At 57.1% G+C, this 15,040-nt stretch overlaps 2 protein-coding genes across 5 annotated transcripts in view; one reads left to right on the top strand and one right to left on the bottom strand.

The window, feature by feature from the left end:
- Window positions 1–2,446: 2,446 nt before the first annotated feature.
- On the bottom strand, window positions 2,447–9,937 carry OLFML2A (olfactomedin like 2A). The gene is made up of 8 exons (XM_061476607.1): window positions 9,835–9,937; window positions 5,748–6,011; window positions 5,462–5,569; window positions 5,164–5,349; window positions 4,685–4,946; window positions 4,360–4,584; window positions 4,070–4,255; window positions 2,447–3,862 (listed from the first exon to the last, which is right to left on the bottom strand). Exons 1-8 carry the CDS (start codon window positions 9,898–9,900, stop codon window positions 3,261–3,263), a joined length of 1,899 nt encoding a protein of 632 aa, XP_061332591.1. The 5' UTR covers window positions 9,901–9,937; the 3' UTR covers window positions 2,447–3,260.
- A 556-nt stretch (window positions 9,938–10,493) lies between these two features.
- Window positions 10,494–15,040, top strand: part of NR6A1 (nuclear receptor subfamily 6 group A member 1) — an 83,639-nt gene continuing 79,092 nt past the window's right edge. For 2 of the 4 annotated variants that reach the window (XM_061476611.1, XM_061476608.1), the window contains exon 1: window positions 10,495–10,667. In XM_061476611.1, the coding sequence (XP_061332595.1) occupies window positions 10,601–10,667 (67 nt within the window). In that variant the 5' untranslated portion in view covers window positions 10,495–10,600. Of the gene's footprint in view, window positions 10,668–15,040 lie in introns of all 4 variants that reach the window. The other 2 variants (XM_061476609.1, XM_061476610.1) reach the window with 2 other exon arrangements.

The raw sequence follows: 15,040 nt of genomic DNA, 5'->3' as shown, positions 1-15,040 counted from the left end.
CTGCACCACTGAGGCTCCAGCACTTGGATGGAACAAGGACTGAAGCTTTCAATGCACCCGAGCATGTGCCAACAGCCTGCAGTCAGGGACAGGCTCCATCCAGGCTGCCACCTGGAGCAGGGCTGGTGCCATGCTCTACCTGCTGTGTATCCTGCCCTCCCAATGGCCAATGGCTGGTCCCCTTACCTGGGGCTCACTTGCACAGCCCCGAGATGGCTCTGTGCTGTGCCAGCACCATGGCATGGTGCGGATGAGGCCAGCTCCATGGCGGGGCAGGCAGGACTTCCAGCAGGGCCAGGAATGAGGCAAACCCACCATAAACAAACCAGCCTCAGCCAGTAACTGAGAAGGAGATGGGAGGGGATCAGGGCTTCACTGCCCAGCCTCACCCAGCGGACAGTGGAGCCCAAATGGCCTCAGCCACCCTTCCCCAGGCGCCACGCTGCCATCATGGGGGCCTCGGGCACTGCAGCCCCCCAGCATCCCTGTCTCAAGCTTCATTTGCTGCGTGCTGCTGAGCTGAAAGATTCTAATCTTTTAATCACGTTATGAGCCGAGGTGGTGCTGGCCACGCACAGGAGGAATGTCTGGAAGTCAGCAGCGCCCGGCGCGGCGGGAGCCCATCCTGTCCATGTCCACACATCCCCACTGCTCGGGAGCCCCGTCCTCCCCTGCCTCCTCCTGCCTGGGACGAGGACCAGAACCTGGAGCTGGAGATCAGACGGGACGGGCGGGTCAGGCCATAGGCAGGGAATGTCGGAGCAGGTGCTCAGAGACTTTTCCATGGACCGGACCTGGGATGTGATTCCCTGATGTACAATAGCAGAGAAAGGGGATCAGGGTGACTTTAGATTGAGTAAAAGGTGGAGGGGGTCCAGGAAGCCCAAAGGACCCAACACAATAACCCCATTGGGAAACAAGAGCTCATTTGTTTTTGCTCACTCATGGTGCTTTACGGGTGGGGAGCCAAAGGTAAGCCCTGTTGTCAGGGGCTGCTCCTGCAGTGCCTACACCCCAGCTTTTGCAGCACTGGTTCTATTACAGCCTCTGCTGCTGCTGCTGCACAGCTTTGTGCTGCTGAGAACCCCCCGTGAGGCCGCGCACTGCTGCTGGCTTGATGCCCTGCATCACCCCACATCATCCTACATCACCCCCGCCACCCCCTCCCCAGCTGTGGTGGGATGGAGCTGCAGGTCCTGGGGCAAGGCCAGGCAGCCATGGGGGGGAGCAGGTATTTCATGAGGAGCCTGTCATGTGGCATAATTAAAGCTCCTTGTTACCGTGGTGTTAGTAGCAGCGAGGGCCGTGCTCTCAGTGGGGCGCCTTTGCAAGAGGCCCCGCAGCTGCAGTGAGGTGACACGAGGGTTTAATTACTCCCATCCCCGTGTTCTCTTCCCGAGGGGAGCAGAGGGGTGTCCTGCAGCACAGCCTGGTGCAGTGAGGCAACACAGAGCCACAGCAGCCCCTGCTGAAGAACAACAAAGGTCTGGAATTAGAGATGTGCTGCGAGTTTACTTTACTGCAAAACTATGTCAGAAATCCGTATTGTTTGGACAGGGATTTGCTGGGGATCGCTGGATAAAAGCTTGGCAGGGACCCAGCCTGGGGGGAAAAGTCAGCCAGCTCCTTTCTCCCGGTGAGGCCTTGGAGCCAAGCGAGGGATGCACAGCACCGTCAGAGCAGGGGCTTGGACATGGGCAGGGGCAAGGGACGGTCAGTACTTTAGTGAGCCAGAGCAGGACCTGAGTGCAGTGTGGGGCCAGGGAGGGGGATGCCAGACTGCCCCATGCCCCAGACCGGCTTTGGGTCTGTGCAGGAGACATTGCAGTCGTGCCAACATCCTGGGATGCCGGGTTCAGCTGCCTGGTTCAGCTCTGTGGCTGGAGCCTGGCCACAGCACCACAGGACACCGGTCATGGTGCAGGGCGGCTGCCCTGGCATGTATGGACAGAGCAGGATGGAGCTGGAGCATGGGGGCTGCTCTCATCACCCCCCCAGCAGCTCTGCACTCACCACATTGTGCAGCAGTCAGGGCAGCTGCTCCTGCCGTGCCCACGCTCAGCTGCTCTCCTCTCCCTTCACCACCCTCCTTGCAGCAGGGCTCAGCTCCCAGCTGCCGCTTGGACCTGGAAATCCCAAATCCCCTTTTCCCACAGGACCCATCGGGGCCTGTTCCCCAGGTCTGTGCCGGGGAATTGCCTGCCTCTGAGCTGCCCAGTCCAGGGTTTGTGGGCACAGCCACGGCACCCTGCTGGGTGCTGCCAGGGAAGATGTGGGGTGCCCTTCCCAGGCTCAGCGTGCGGAGCACTGCTTGGAGCCGCACCAACCAGATGTGCAATGAACAGCAGCCACATGCGCCAGCAATGCCTGGGCATGCCTGGGCCTGGGATGAGGATGGTGAGTGCCAGCTCTGCCTGGCTTGGGGAGAAACGACAGCACACACAGCCTGGTTTCACATCTGTTATGTTTTTAATACTGTTCACGTCTAAAATGACCAAAACCAAGCCAAGCACTCCTGACCCCTCACCCTGCCTTAGGCAGAGAGCAGCCAAGCATGCCTCCTCCCTGCCTGGTACTGGGTGCAGGCAGGGTGCAAGCAGGGCACCCCGGCACTGCAGGCAGGCTGCTCTGTGCCCACTGCCAGGAGAGGGGACTCGGCACAGCTCTGGTGAATGCATTTAAATAATAAGCTAATGAGCAGCAAAAGCAAAGGCATCTTAATCATGTCTCCTAAAATAGCAATTGGCGGCTCCTCCTCCTGCCCCGGCGGCGAGGGGGCCCTGCCCGCCCCATGGCAGCTCAGTGCAGGCCAGGGCACGGTGCCCAGCAGCCCACACTGGGTTAGGTTAATGGCATTCACACCGCTGGCAGCCGGCGGTGAGGGCAAGCGTGCGGTCAACACGGGCTGCAGCAGGCTGGGTGCAGTGCAGGCGGGTGCGTGGTGCGGTGGCACGGGGTGGGTGCTGCCGTGTTGCCGGTGGCACAGACCTGGCTGCCTCCCGGTGCTGTGGGGACACAGGGCTGAGCTCCTCTCCTGTGTCCTCGGGAAGGCAACGAGGGGCAGCTGTGGGGCAGCCCCGTGGCCCCAGAGGCCACGTTGTCATAGGGGTGTCTGCTGGAGTGCGCATATCTGCACCTCCTGCCCCGCAATGCAACGGGCACGGTGCAGGTGATGGGCACAGCGGATGGGAGGGTTTTGGGATGGAAGCTAGGCTCTTGCTGCACTCCTGTGCCCACCTTCTGCATACCCGGCCGGGTGCTCAGACCACGAAGCGGAGCCCATATGTCATCTGATGGCCGTTGTCCCAGGCGTAAAGCACCTTCTCCTTGGGGTTGTAGTCAACCTGCGTAGTGAAGGCATACTGGTTGAGGAAGGGCAGCCGGAGCTCTGCCTCCGTGTCCGTGTGTGTGTCAAAAGCATAGGAGATCTGCCCTTCCTTCTGGTTGTAGGTGTCCACAGCATAGAGGATGCCGCAGATGATGAAGCAGTTCCCATAGGCATTGCGCTTCAGCCCTGTCTTCCAGGTGGTCTCCCTGCGCACAGAGAGGTCCCCAGGGTCGAGTCGGCTCAGGACGATCACCTCCTGCTGCGAGTAGTCGTAGTCCACGGAGGGGTAGATGACCCAGAGCCCGCTCTCATCCACAGCGAAGTCAATGTCCGAGTGGCCCCTCCATTTCCAGGGCGTCGTGTCCTCGTACACCACATCATGGAGCTGCGCCCAGCCTGCCACGTACCGCTCCTTCAGGTCGTACTTGATGATGTTCTTGGTGAAGGCACGGTTGTAGTAAAAGGCCCCCCGGTACACTACGTGCCCAGTGCCTATCCAGTTATAGGGCAGCTTGTAGAGATTGCTCCAACGGCCTGCAAGTGGGCAGGACAAGTATTGAGACCCCTCACAGCACTGGAGTCCCACACATGATGGCCCAGTTGTGTCCCCCTCACTGCCCCATGGGTGCTCCCCAGTGCAGGTCCCCATCAGCTGCCCACCACCCCTGGTGCTACATTGTGCTGGGCACCCCCCCCAGGAGGAGCTTGGGTTCCTGTGCCCACTCAGCCACCAGCCCTCACCCTGCTTGAAGCTGTCAAGGCTCCTGAACTCCACCAGGCTGTTGCCATAGTAGTAGTTGGTGACGTAGATTCGGTCATCCTTGGCCGCTGGGTCCTTCATCCAGGCCCCCTCGTTGCGCCCATAGCTGTGGTGCTCTGTGGGGGGCTCCACCGACTCGATGGTGCCTTCACACTCCACCTCTTTCACTGGGTACCAAGGAGGAGGAGGAAGGCTTACCCCATGCCTCCTGCCTGGCCATGGCTGCCAGGACCTTGCGTGGGTTCCCCATCTCAGTCCCCTGCTCACTCACCTCTGTTTGGTGTTTCAGGGCCCCCACTGCTGTCAGCCCCCTGCCCGAGGACAGTGGCAGGGGCGCTGCGGGCAGTGGTGCGGGGTGCCAGGGCTGTGCTGGGTGCAGCTGTGGTGCTGGGCATGGTGGTCTCTGCCTGTGCAATGGCTTGGGCTGGGGTCCCCTCAGCTGGTGGGTCCTTCTCTTCCTGCCACTCCAACACAGCCATCCCCCTTGCAGGGCTCTCTATGGGGGACAAGCCAGTGCATCAGTGCATTGTGGGGCAAACCCTGGTCCTCTGCCTTGGTGGGAGGGTCTCCCCAACCCCCTGCTCCCTGGTGCTCACCTCGGCTGCTGGCCAGCCCCTCCGCTGCTCCTGCCTGCTTGGCCTTGTAGTAAGTGATGCCTCGGACCACGGTTTGCTGGTGTGGTGGTGGCTTGGGCTTGGGTGTAGGCTGTGACCCCCCCCTGGCCTTTGGGGTATCCTTTTTGGGCTTCTCAGGCTTCAGCTGTTTCTCCTTGGGTGCTCGGGGTGGCGCCCTGTCCCCCGGTGCCTTCCGGGTGTTGGGGAACCGTCCTGCCTCCTTCTCTCGTCCTCCTGCTGTATCCTGGGGACACAACCTGGTTAGACCCCCTTCCCTCCCGTTCCCTCCTGCCACCATGAAGGGCAGTGGGCTCAGTGGCACTAGCCGTGGATACCGGCACCCTGATGCGCTTGCGGGAGCTTCCAGCAGCCACTGTAAGCCTGGGGAAGCTCAGACCTGCCTCGTGGCACAAGCCCAGTGGCACTAGCCATGCCTGTGAGGAGCCAGCACCCAAGGGTACCTGTGCCTTGCTCTCAGGGATGGCAGCGGCATCCTTCTGCAGCAGCTGGTAGCCCAGGTTGGAGATCTCCTTCTTGATGCTGATCATGATGTCAGAGTAGTTCTCATAGCGTTTCATCTGGTCAGTGAGGTGCAGGACACTCTCCTTCATGAAGTCGTTCTCCCTGCTCAGGTTGGTCTTGATGGTCTGGAGGAGAAGAGAGGCTGGCACCCCACTCAGGGAGCCAATGGCACCTGCAGATGCTCCTGAGCAGCCAGACAGTGCATGTTGCAGGACAGTGCCTGCTGAGCTCACTCACCTCTTCCAGCGTGTTCATCTGAGCCACCACTTTGTTGATGTAGGAGTGCACCTTCATGAGGTCCATGCTGTAGAGCGTTCCCTCCAGCAGGTCCACCATGGACTGCAGCTGCAGAGGGACAGTAGGGCTGGGGCATGGGGCAGGCCTGTGGATGCCCACATGTCTCCATCCCTGCTCACAGGAACCACAATGCTCACTGCCCTGTGGGCCTGCTGGGGCAGGGACAGGGAGCATGGGGAGGGTGTCTCCAGCCCACAGCCTGCAGACCCACTGTGCCTGCAGATACCTTGAAGAGCTCCGGTGCCTGCTTCTTCAGCTTCTCCATCTTCCACTCGTTCTCACAGGGGTTGAGGGAGGAGGGGGGGGCGGTGCAGGAGCACTTGCAGTCAGCCCCCGAGCTCACCGTCTCCACCGTGTAGAAGTCCTCCACGCGCATGCTGCCGTTCCGGACACGGCTGCACGCGTCCTTGCTGAGCGGCCGCAGGATGCACTTGCAGCGGCAGTCGGAGCCCTCTGAGGTCATCCGGACCTGGTCCGCCTCACCCAGCACCTGCAAGGGGAGGACATGCAGCAGTGGGATGGCTGCTGAGCCTGGGGTTCTGCCCAGGAGCCCTATAGGACCTTGTTGACCCCAGCAAGGCACCACAGCCTCCTCACTGCCCCAGGGCTCTTGGCTGTGCCCAAAGAGAACAGGGCATTGTCTTGCCCAGAGCACCCTGTCCCACCACTCTGCACTTGGGTAACAGTGACAAAACCCAGTCAGAAGCTTGTCCCCACGTCCACCAGAGTGTTTTGTGCCCCACATACACTGGCCCCATATCTGTAGCTGTTGCCCAGCGTCCAGCAGTACCCAAGCGAGCAGGGACAGTGTCAAGGAGACCCAGAAGCGCCTCTTTTCCCCCACACCCTCAGCCTCGAGCCCACACAGGCTCTGTTGTTCATGGTGACATGCAGCCACCTCTGGGTGAGCTCAGCCCCTCCAGACTCCCGCAATGGCCTGAGGCACACACTCAAGGACTCCCTTGTTTCCACACATGGCCCTGACTCATGCTACAGACCCCAGGGTGCTTTTTGGCTCATTTCTGCAGATAAGGAACCATTCTTCCCTCTCCCCCTTGTGCTTGAGAACAAGGCTGAAGCTCAGCCTCCCCACTGGGATGGGGAGCAACGTCCCACTTCACCCCCTTCCACAGCTGCGCACCTATGGGGCACATCTAGGCTGGCAGGGAGCTGCGCTGCATGCCTCATGTCTGGAGATGCGCCTGCTCTGAACACCCGGGAGGGTGGGAGAAAGGGGAGAGGCAGCGGGGTGACCCCAGAGGGAGAGGGCTCTGCCCGCAGGGACTCTGATTCACCCTGGGAAACAGAACGGTGGCAGAGCTGGGAAACGAGTTCAGCCCCATCCTCCCCTGGAGCACAGCGCAGCGTGGGAAAGGGCAGAGGCCCACGGGGCCAATGTCCTGCCTGCGGGCAGCACCCAGGCCATGCAGGCACCGTCCTTCCCACGCCCAACTGGGATGATGCGCTGGTGGCACCCGGCAGCGGTTCTCTCCAGGGAACCCTAGCTCTCCATAGGCTGGGCCAGGGGCTCCCCTTCCTAAAAGGGGCAGCAAAACCTCCTGCGTTTTGCATTTCAAAAAAGCCTCTCTCTTTCAAAGGGAAACGAAGGTCCTGCCGGCTGGGAGGAAAACACCAGGCGGCCAAGAGGGCTGTAAATTGAACAGGATCTAATCAAGCTCTCAGCAGGGAGCAGCAGCAGGGAGCGGGACTCTGTCCCCAACACCACCTCTCTAGGCTCTCTTCCCTGGGCCCCCTGACCTCCCCATGGCAATGCTGGTGCTTGTGCAAACAGGCCGGACAATTCACAGCCCGGACATGAGCTGCTGGCCCCTCCGTGCACACCCAGGCAGCTCCCTGGCCCCGGAGCTGGGCTGTTGCCCTTGCCACCAGCTCTGTCCTTCCATGTACATGACACTATGTGATCCCCATGGGAGCCCTGCACAAGGTCCTCTTGTGCCCCATGGGGCCTCCACTGTTGGCACCAACACCCCAAGCCAGTGAAGCTACCACAGCTTCACCCGGGCCATGCTGCGATCCCGCCTGCCGTCAGCACCTTCCGCAGGGAAGGGCTGCAGCTGCCTGTGCTGGAAGCTCATTCCCATGGGAGCAGAACGCGTTCCCTCCCACCACCCTTGGCAGCGCTTGGCGGGAGGCACGGCCGGCGCGGAGGCCCCGCGTGTCCCACTGAGGTGGGGCATGAATGGGCTGGAGCCATGAGCAGCAAATGCACCCAAGCAGCCCTATCAGCGGCTGTTTACACTGCACAAGGCATGGGGGGCAGCAAACAGAGGCTCCCCCCTGGCACAAAGGGCGAACCCCTTCCCAGGGACTTCCCAGTTCAAGCCATTTCTCTCCCGAGTCCCAGCAATGCGCCTTCCTGCACAAGAGCAGGGGCAGCCTTCACATGAGGTAGTAACATTAAACCTCATTCTGCCTTTTAAACAGCTTCCTTAAACAGGAACCGTATGTTCCATTTATGCAGAAAAGCCTATAAACAAGGAAGTCTTCATAAAAAAGTCCCCCACGTGGTCCATTCCATGAGGGTCACCCCACCTCTGTGCATCGGCTGGGGGTCCTTCATCAGTGTGTGCCTGGCTGTGCCGCAACCCTGCGGGGAACAGCCTGCACCCCTGCCACTCACGGGACCCGACAGCGTGCGGGTGGGTCGGGACACGGGGGTGCAGGGCAGCCCCTGCTGAAGGCTGCATTGAATGCTCGTTGTGGGAATCTAAGAAACCTCCATGCGGGCTGCATGGTCTCCAGGTGGCTCTTTCCCTGAATCCCTCTGTTCCCTGCAGACCCCAGCCCCGGGTGCAGGCAGGTGGGTCTGACACTCCCCTGGAGCTGAATCCCAGCTCCGTGCTGGGGCTGCACACCCATGACTGGTGTTGGATAGCATCCCAGTGCTTTGCCGAGGGCTTCCTCACTCCAGTTTTATGAGCTGGGTAATTTTCCCAGCGCTGCCGTTTCTCAGACCTCTTGCAAGGGCGTCCGTGTGACCACTGAGTTTGTGCCATTATTTGGAGAGAGAGACACCTTTGACAATGAACCTTGGCCAGTTTTTAAGCTGTCCTTTGCCTGCTGCCAGAGGACTTGTCTCGGAGGAAAACACGCTGTGTTGATAAGCACGCTGCTGCGCTGAGCGCCTCTTGCACAGCTGCTGCGAGGCATGTCCCCGTGACAGGAGGGAAACCATGTCACCCTCCTCTTCTTCCTCCTCCTCCCTGGCTTGGCACAACACGCTGAACACGCTTTGAGGCAGAGCCATGGCTGATGGCAGCCAGGCCCTGGGCACTGGCACTGCTTGAGTGTCCTGTGTCGGTCACAGTTACACGACCATGCGAATCGCTCATGTGGCACACGAATGCTCATCGACGGGATCTCATCCCTAATGTCAAGAACTCAAAAAAAAACCCTTCATGCACAGCAGGCAGCACGTGCACAGGGGGAGGGAAGGATGGAGGAGGTGACAATGCTGCGCGGGTCCTTAGGCTGCAAATCCCAGTGTCTTTCAGACCGCATCACCCTAAACCTCTCTGGGAACCCAGCACAGGGCTCTGCCGGACACCACTCCCAAAACAGCCGCTGCAAGCAACAGCTGTGTTCTCATCTTATTCCATTAAATGACTGAGAAAATCTTGGCTTTTGAATGCTTTGGTGATCCCAGCATCAGCGCCTTTCCTCCCTGTGTGCTGCTCCCACCCGCTTTGCTCAGCTGGTCCCCATGTCGCGGCTGCTGACCCCGCAGGATAACAGTCTTGGGGGCGCCTGGATCCGAGAGCCCCGGGCTCCCACCCGCTGCGTGTCCCCCTCCCGCGCTCCTCTAACCTCCACGGGGCAAGCCTCATCGGGGCACGGAAACGCTCATTACAGAGCCCATCACCGCAGCACCGGGGCTTGGGCACCTTCCAACCCACCAAACACTCTTGCAGCCTGAAACTTTCCCCGCGACGAAACCCCCGCAGCGCAGGGAGCGGCAGCACCAGAACCGCACCAGCCTTTCCCGAGGAGTATCCCCGCTCTGCATCGAGGACGGCACCGGGGGCTCTGCCCACTCCTCCGGCGGGGCCGCTGCCGATCAGAGCTCGGCGGGTCTGTTCCTGCAGGGAAGCCCCGTCCGAGCGGGGAGCTCTTGCCCTGCGACACGGTTCGCGGTCCCCGGTGCAGGTTGCGGTGCCGGTGCCAGCCCGGTGCCTGGTTCCCGCCACCCGCCCTGTCCGCGGGGTGCCAGCGTGCGAGGAGACCCCCGCCCGCTCGGCTTTGGGACCCCTCCGGAGCCCGCCCGGTCCCAGCGCCGATCCGTCGGTGCTTACCGTGGCGGCGCCGCGGGCCGCGGCGAGCGCTTGGAGCAGCAGCGCCGGGAGCAGCAGCACCCGCATGGCGAGAGCGGCACCGAGCGCCCGCTCGGCCCGTCCCGCCCCGCTCCGCCCCGCTTAGTCCCGGCCCGGCGGCGGCACCGGCCCCAGGAGCGGCGCCGCGACGGCGGGGGCGGTGCGGTCCCTCCCGGGCGGAGCTGTCCGGTGCCCGCCCCGGGGCGGTCCGGGCTTTCCCTGTATCGGGGCTGGCTGTTAGCCCAGATGGGGCTGTCCGGTACCTCGGGCTGCCCGCTGTCCACCTCCCGGACGGACAGATCCCCTCAGCTGTCGGGGCAGGTGCCCGTCCGGACCGTCCTCGGGACTGCCCGGGGCCCGTACCGCTCTGGGGCGGGGACCGAGAGCCCCCTAGCGCCCAGCCGCTCCCGGTGCACAGGCCCGGGCGAGCCAGAGCGGAGCCGGGGGCGGCCCCGACTCCGGGGTGGGCAGCGGCGCGGAGCCCACCGGGGCGGGGCGGGCGGTGCCGGGCGGTGCCGGCAGGGGGCGGTGCCGGGGGCGGTGCCTTCCCACGGGTACATCCGGGCGGCGCGCCCGGACTACGCTTCCCGTCGTGCCCCGCGGCAGGGCGGGGCGGCCCCGGCCCGGCCCGGCCCGAGCGCGGCGTCCGCAGCGGCGGCTCTGGCTGTCAGCAGCGCCCGGAGCGGCCATGGGGCAGCGCGGCCGCCGGGGCCCCTGAGACCCGCCGCGCCGCGGCCCCGGCGCCGCCATGGAGCTGGAGCCGCCCGCAGAGCTCCCGGAGCCCCGCTCCGTCGCTAAGGGACCGCCCCGCAACGGTGAGTGGAGCGCGGGGTCCGGCTCGGCCCGGCCACCCCTCAAGGTTGGGGATATGGAGGCGGTATCCGTGTGGCGCGGGTGACGCGCCGGGGCTCACTGCCGGCGGTGCCGGGAGCTTCGCTTGCCGCGTCTCGGCCACCCCACCGAGTGCGGCGGGGCTCGGGGGCTCTCGGCGGCCGCGGCTTTCCGCGGTCGTGGGGCACAACAAAGGGTTGCGGCCGGCGCGCTGCCCGCCCTGCCCACAGCCTGTCCCCGCTGTCAGGGCCGCCGCCGTCCCGCTCGGAGAGCGCCTGGGCTCTGCGGAGCGGGCGTGGACACGCGGGGCTGTCCCCGGTTTGCGGAGGGTCCTATCCCCAGGTAGAGCCGTTTCCCGCTGGTTCGCCTTCTGAGTGTGGGGTATTTCACCTAAACGTTCCGTGTAGCGGCTCCCGGTGGTCACCGCGCCGGTGCTGCCCCGGTTCGCAGCGCCCGAGCTGCCGGCTCCGTGCCGTTGCCGGCACCCCCAGAACAGGCGCGGGTGCCTCTGCCCGGGCCGCTTTGGGACACTTCACACTCCCAGCGTGCGGATACCGCATCTGCACTTGAATGTCCCTACCAGCCTTTGTGGTTTGCAATTGCATTTTACCATCTCAGGGTACCCTTTTCTACAAAGGATTTGCTCAGACAAAAGAAGCTCCTTATCAGGCAGCACCGCTGGCATTTGCTGGGTGCCGGCATTCCCAAAACGTACCCTTTTCTGTAATCACCAGTGCTGCCTGTCTCTGTAATTACCCTAAAATGTAGCTTTAAGTTGTGAGGCTGCTAGAAACGCTTTAATCCTGTCTTAACCAGATGTCCAATTGGATGAAAGATACTTTTAATCCTTAATACTTTTTGAACTTTTTGACTTAATTTGGGAAGTGTCTGTTGCTTTGGTGTCCTTAATAATGCAGCAATATTCATCCTTTGTCTGCACATACTGTTCTCCCCCATAGAAATATAGGGTTTTGTGGGAATATCTTTCAATTCATCAGGTTAGTTGTAAGAGTTACTTTCATGTCTTGTATGGCTATCTCAAATGATAGATGTTGTACCTGTGGCTTCGGCTAGTCTCCTGAATGGATGATGTAACAACCTTTTACTATTTTGCCTTCAAAAACGTGAAATACTGGCACGGTGTTGAGACACTGTGTGACCTTCAGTCCTTCTAAAGCCTCCAGCAGCCGAGGGAGGAGCTGAAAAGATTGGCTTCTTACTTTGCTGGCTTATAAAATATCTGCAAATGGGAATGGTAAATGAAGACTTGTAATGTTTCCTCTTTTTAGGGAGGATTCATAGCACCTCTGATACCTTGAGGTGTGACATCTTCACTCATTACAAAACCAGCTAAAACTGTATGACATACATGTTGCTGTGGAGGAGATCCTAATCCTACTTTTAGCTATATAAATATTCTTGGTGGCTGCGTTAAAATCATTAATGAACTTAAGCTCTGCACGTGGCTTCTGTGTTAACCCAGAGTAAACTGCTGCAAGTTTATTGGCATCTTCAGTGAAAGAGCCTCAGGATCACTTTGAAATGCAGTTACAGATTTCATTTCGGCAGTTACAGGCAATTGCAACCTCATTATTTAAGGGGGCATTTGGCGTTCTTAGAATATAAGATGATGGTTTTCCCTTACAAATTTCAGTACATCCCCTTTCATGTAGAAAATTTTTCCATTGAGCAGATCAATTGCAATGAGTAAAATGAATTCTGTTAAATCACTTCATTAAGGCATTAATTTTTCCTGCACTCTTAGCAATTATTTCTCAACAGGGGTGTATTTCAGATGAGTTTCCCCATAGCTTCAGTTGGTGTCTGTTTCCTCGGAATGAAACAGGGTGGCTTTTACACAGTTATAATGATTTTATGTTTTAACTAAAATAGCGACAAAAAAGGTTATCTAGAATTAAGGTAACTTTAGGTACTTTGTGTAGTATGGTCTTGGAAGACTGATTTAAGTGTCGGGAAACTACCTGAATTTTGTGTTCCCTTAAAATGAGCAGAGTTTCAGATAGGCAGATTACTGATCTGGATGAACTTCATACCAGAGAGAAGAGGAAAGTTGCGAGAGCACAAAGAATGCAAGGTTTTCAAAGAAAAATCCCATTGCTTGCATCCCTTCCCTTTTCCACAGGGCTCTCAAACTTTACTGGCACACTGACATTTTTAGTGGTTCTTTATGCTTGATTGCTTTGCATCTGATGAGATAAGCCATTGCTTAACAAAGACTATTTCATTGATATAGTTAGGTCTTAGTTTACTTGCTATAAACATTTCTTTGAAGGTTTAGGAAGAAAAACAAATTGAGTTGTTGAATGGCAATGCTGCTAAAGTCAAATGTCTCTGAACAAACAAGAAGCTACAGTGTTATTTTGATTCAGTGTTGGCTTGTTGAATTTGGAATGCTCTTGCTTTTGTAAATAGTAATAGAGAATAATAGATAATAGAATTTTAAGCTATGATGAGAAATAAGACTTGTAACTGAAGAACTTAATTCCTTTGTTTGATTTGATGGTAAGAGGGGAAAAATACCTCTCTGTAAAGTTGGAATTTGGTATTGATGGCTTCTGTAGATCATTAATGAGGAAAATGGGTTTATGCATGCCTTTTTGTACTAAAACCAGGACTAGCAGTGCATGTTCAGCAAATGCAGTGTGTGATGCGACACTGCAGCAGGATTTTTCCCCCATTTTGCTATGGAACAGTATAAAGATATTGTATCATAGGAAAAGAGGAAAATTTTTCATTTAGGAGATCTATTTCTTGACTGTTGGGAAGCAATAGTCATCCTTGTGTCCTGTCTCTGGGAAGTTATTTGTGGTATCTTTTTCTTGGTGGGGAGAATGTGCAAGCAGTTTACTGAATTACTGTTTGACTCTTCCATGGTGGTAGCTTTGAACAGATGCATTTACACTAGCATTCTCTGGGAATGAGAGCACAGTTTATCCTGTTGATAAACTGCCTATTTAAATAAAGCCTTCAGCAGTGTAATCTGGTAATTCTAATTAAGTCATTTACATAAAGAATTGGCCCAGGGTTTCATCAGATGGTTGCTGGTGAGTTGAAATGCATTCTTTCCCTCCAGCTGTATTAAACTGGCCTTTTGATCCTTTCCTCTTTTTTTTCAGCCTTTAAGCCAGGGTGGTTATCACTTTGCAGAGTTAATTGAGAAAGGGAAGTTGGGGGACAAGAGGACCCTTCAAGGTTTAGCTTTAGTCTTAATTATTACAGTTCTAATGACCTAATTAGAAGACTTTCAGATTTTATATGTTGATAAAAATGATTCTGTACAGGTTTTGTTACAAAGAGGAAATACACCACTGATAGGCTAGCTTCAGTGAAGTTCTTTATTGGTAAATGATTGCCAATAACTTATCTTGAAAGCAGTATATGTCTGGATTATCTGAATTCTATTCCAGCTCTTCGATAAGGAGGTTTCATTTACAAAGGGTGGACTCTGCGTCCTTCAGAGAGCATGAGTTACATGTCTACCTTCCGTTGCCTAATCATCCCTGTTACAGGCTTCTACAGGTGGTGAAATTTAAACTTGGAGAAACGTCTGGTCAGTGTGTGAAGGATTACTCCTTTTAAGCCCTTTTTGCCTTTGTGGATGCATCAAGGAAAAAATGGATCAAAATTTGCCATGGCAATAATGCCAGGCTGACTGCAAACTGCTGCCATGTCCTTGCCTCTAGGTATCTCTCAGCTGAAACTCTATGTATTTCATGGAAATTTAAACTGGAATTGTGAAGCACCTGGGATTAAATCTTGAAATTCTCTTGTTGTGTCAAAGCCCATCAGTTCCAGCAGGAGATAGGAATTGCAGCGGTGTCACATATTTCCAAAGGTCTATGTTGTGCTCAAGTCAGTGCAGTGGATTCTCTGCCCTGTTAACTTTATGAAACTGTAAATGAGCACAGTGCTCCTATAAACATTAGGGTTTACCCTGCTTAGTTGCTGCTGACTCTGGCACTACTGAGAAGCACAGGGTTTATCTGTGGGAATTGTTCCGGAGCCCTCAGATCCTGAAGCCAAGTGATTAAATGATCCCTGTCGTGGTTGTAGTAAAGACCGGAAAAGAACTGCTGGTCTCTGAAGGTTGTGCCAAACACCATCTCGTCCTCCAAGAATCCCTTCGTTCAGTCTCGCAGCTGTAACTCGACTGGTTTATGTTGTTTGGCAATACAAAGAATTATTCCTAAGTATATTGTTCCTTCAGACGTCTTGTGTATGCTTTCACCAGGAGACTCCATATCCTGTGTGCGTGTTCTGTCAACAGCTGTAAAGAAGTGCCCTTTCTGTGGACCACAGCCTGCAAATAACAGAATGTAAGATGGCATTCTCGGTT

This window comes from Pezoporus flaviventris, unplaced genomic scaffold, assembly GCF_033815535.1.
Source record: "Pezoporus flaviventris isolate CSIRO_AGI_PZ_B2104156 unplaced genomic scaffold, CSIRO_AGI_Pfla_v1 ptg000097l, whole genome shotgun sequence".
Classification (NCBI taxonomy): domain Eukaryota; kingdom Metazoa; phylum Chordata; class Aves; order Psittaciformes; family Psittacidae; genus Pezoporus; species Pezoporus flaviventris.
Note: the sequence above shows the minus strand (reverse complement) of the source record. Positions and strands in the feature narration are given on the sequence as shown.

Excerpts from the sequence above, each read along its gene's own strand:
- OLFML2A (XM_061476607.1), bottom strand. The coding sequence starts at position 9,900 with ATGCGGGTGCTGCTGCTCCCGGCGCTGCTGCTCCAAGCGCTCGCCGCG. Across the intron at positions 6,012-9,834 it reads CGGCCCGCGGCGCCGCCACG|GTGCTGGGTGAGGCGGACCA; the intron begins GTAAGCACCGAC and ends CTCCCCTTGCAG. Across the intron at positions 5,350-5,461 it reads AGATGAACACGCTGGAAGAG|ACCATCAAGACCAACCTGAG; the intron begins GTGAGTGAGCTC and ends CTTCTCCTCCAG.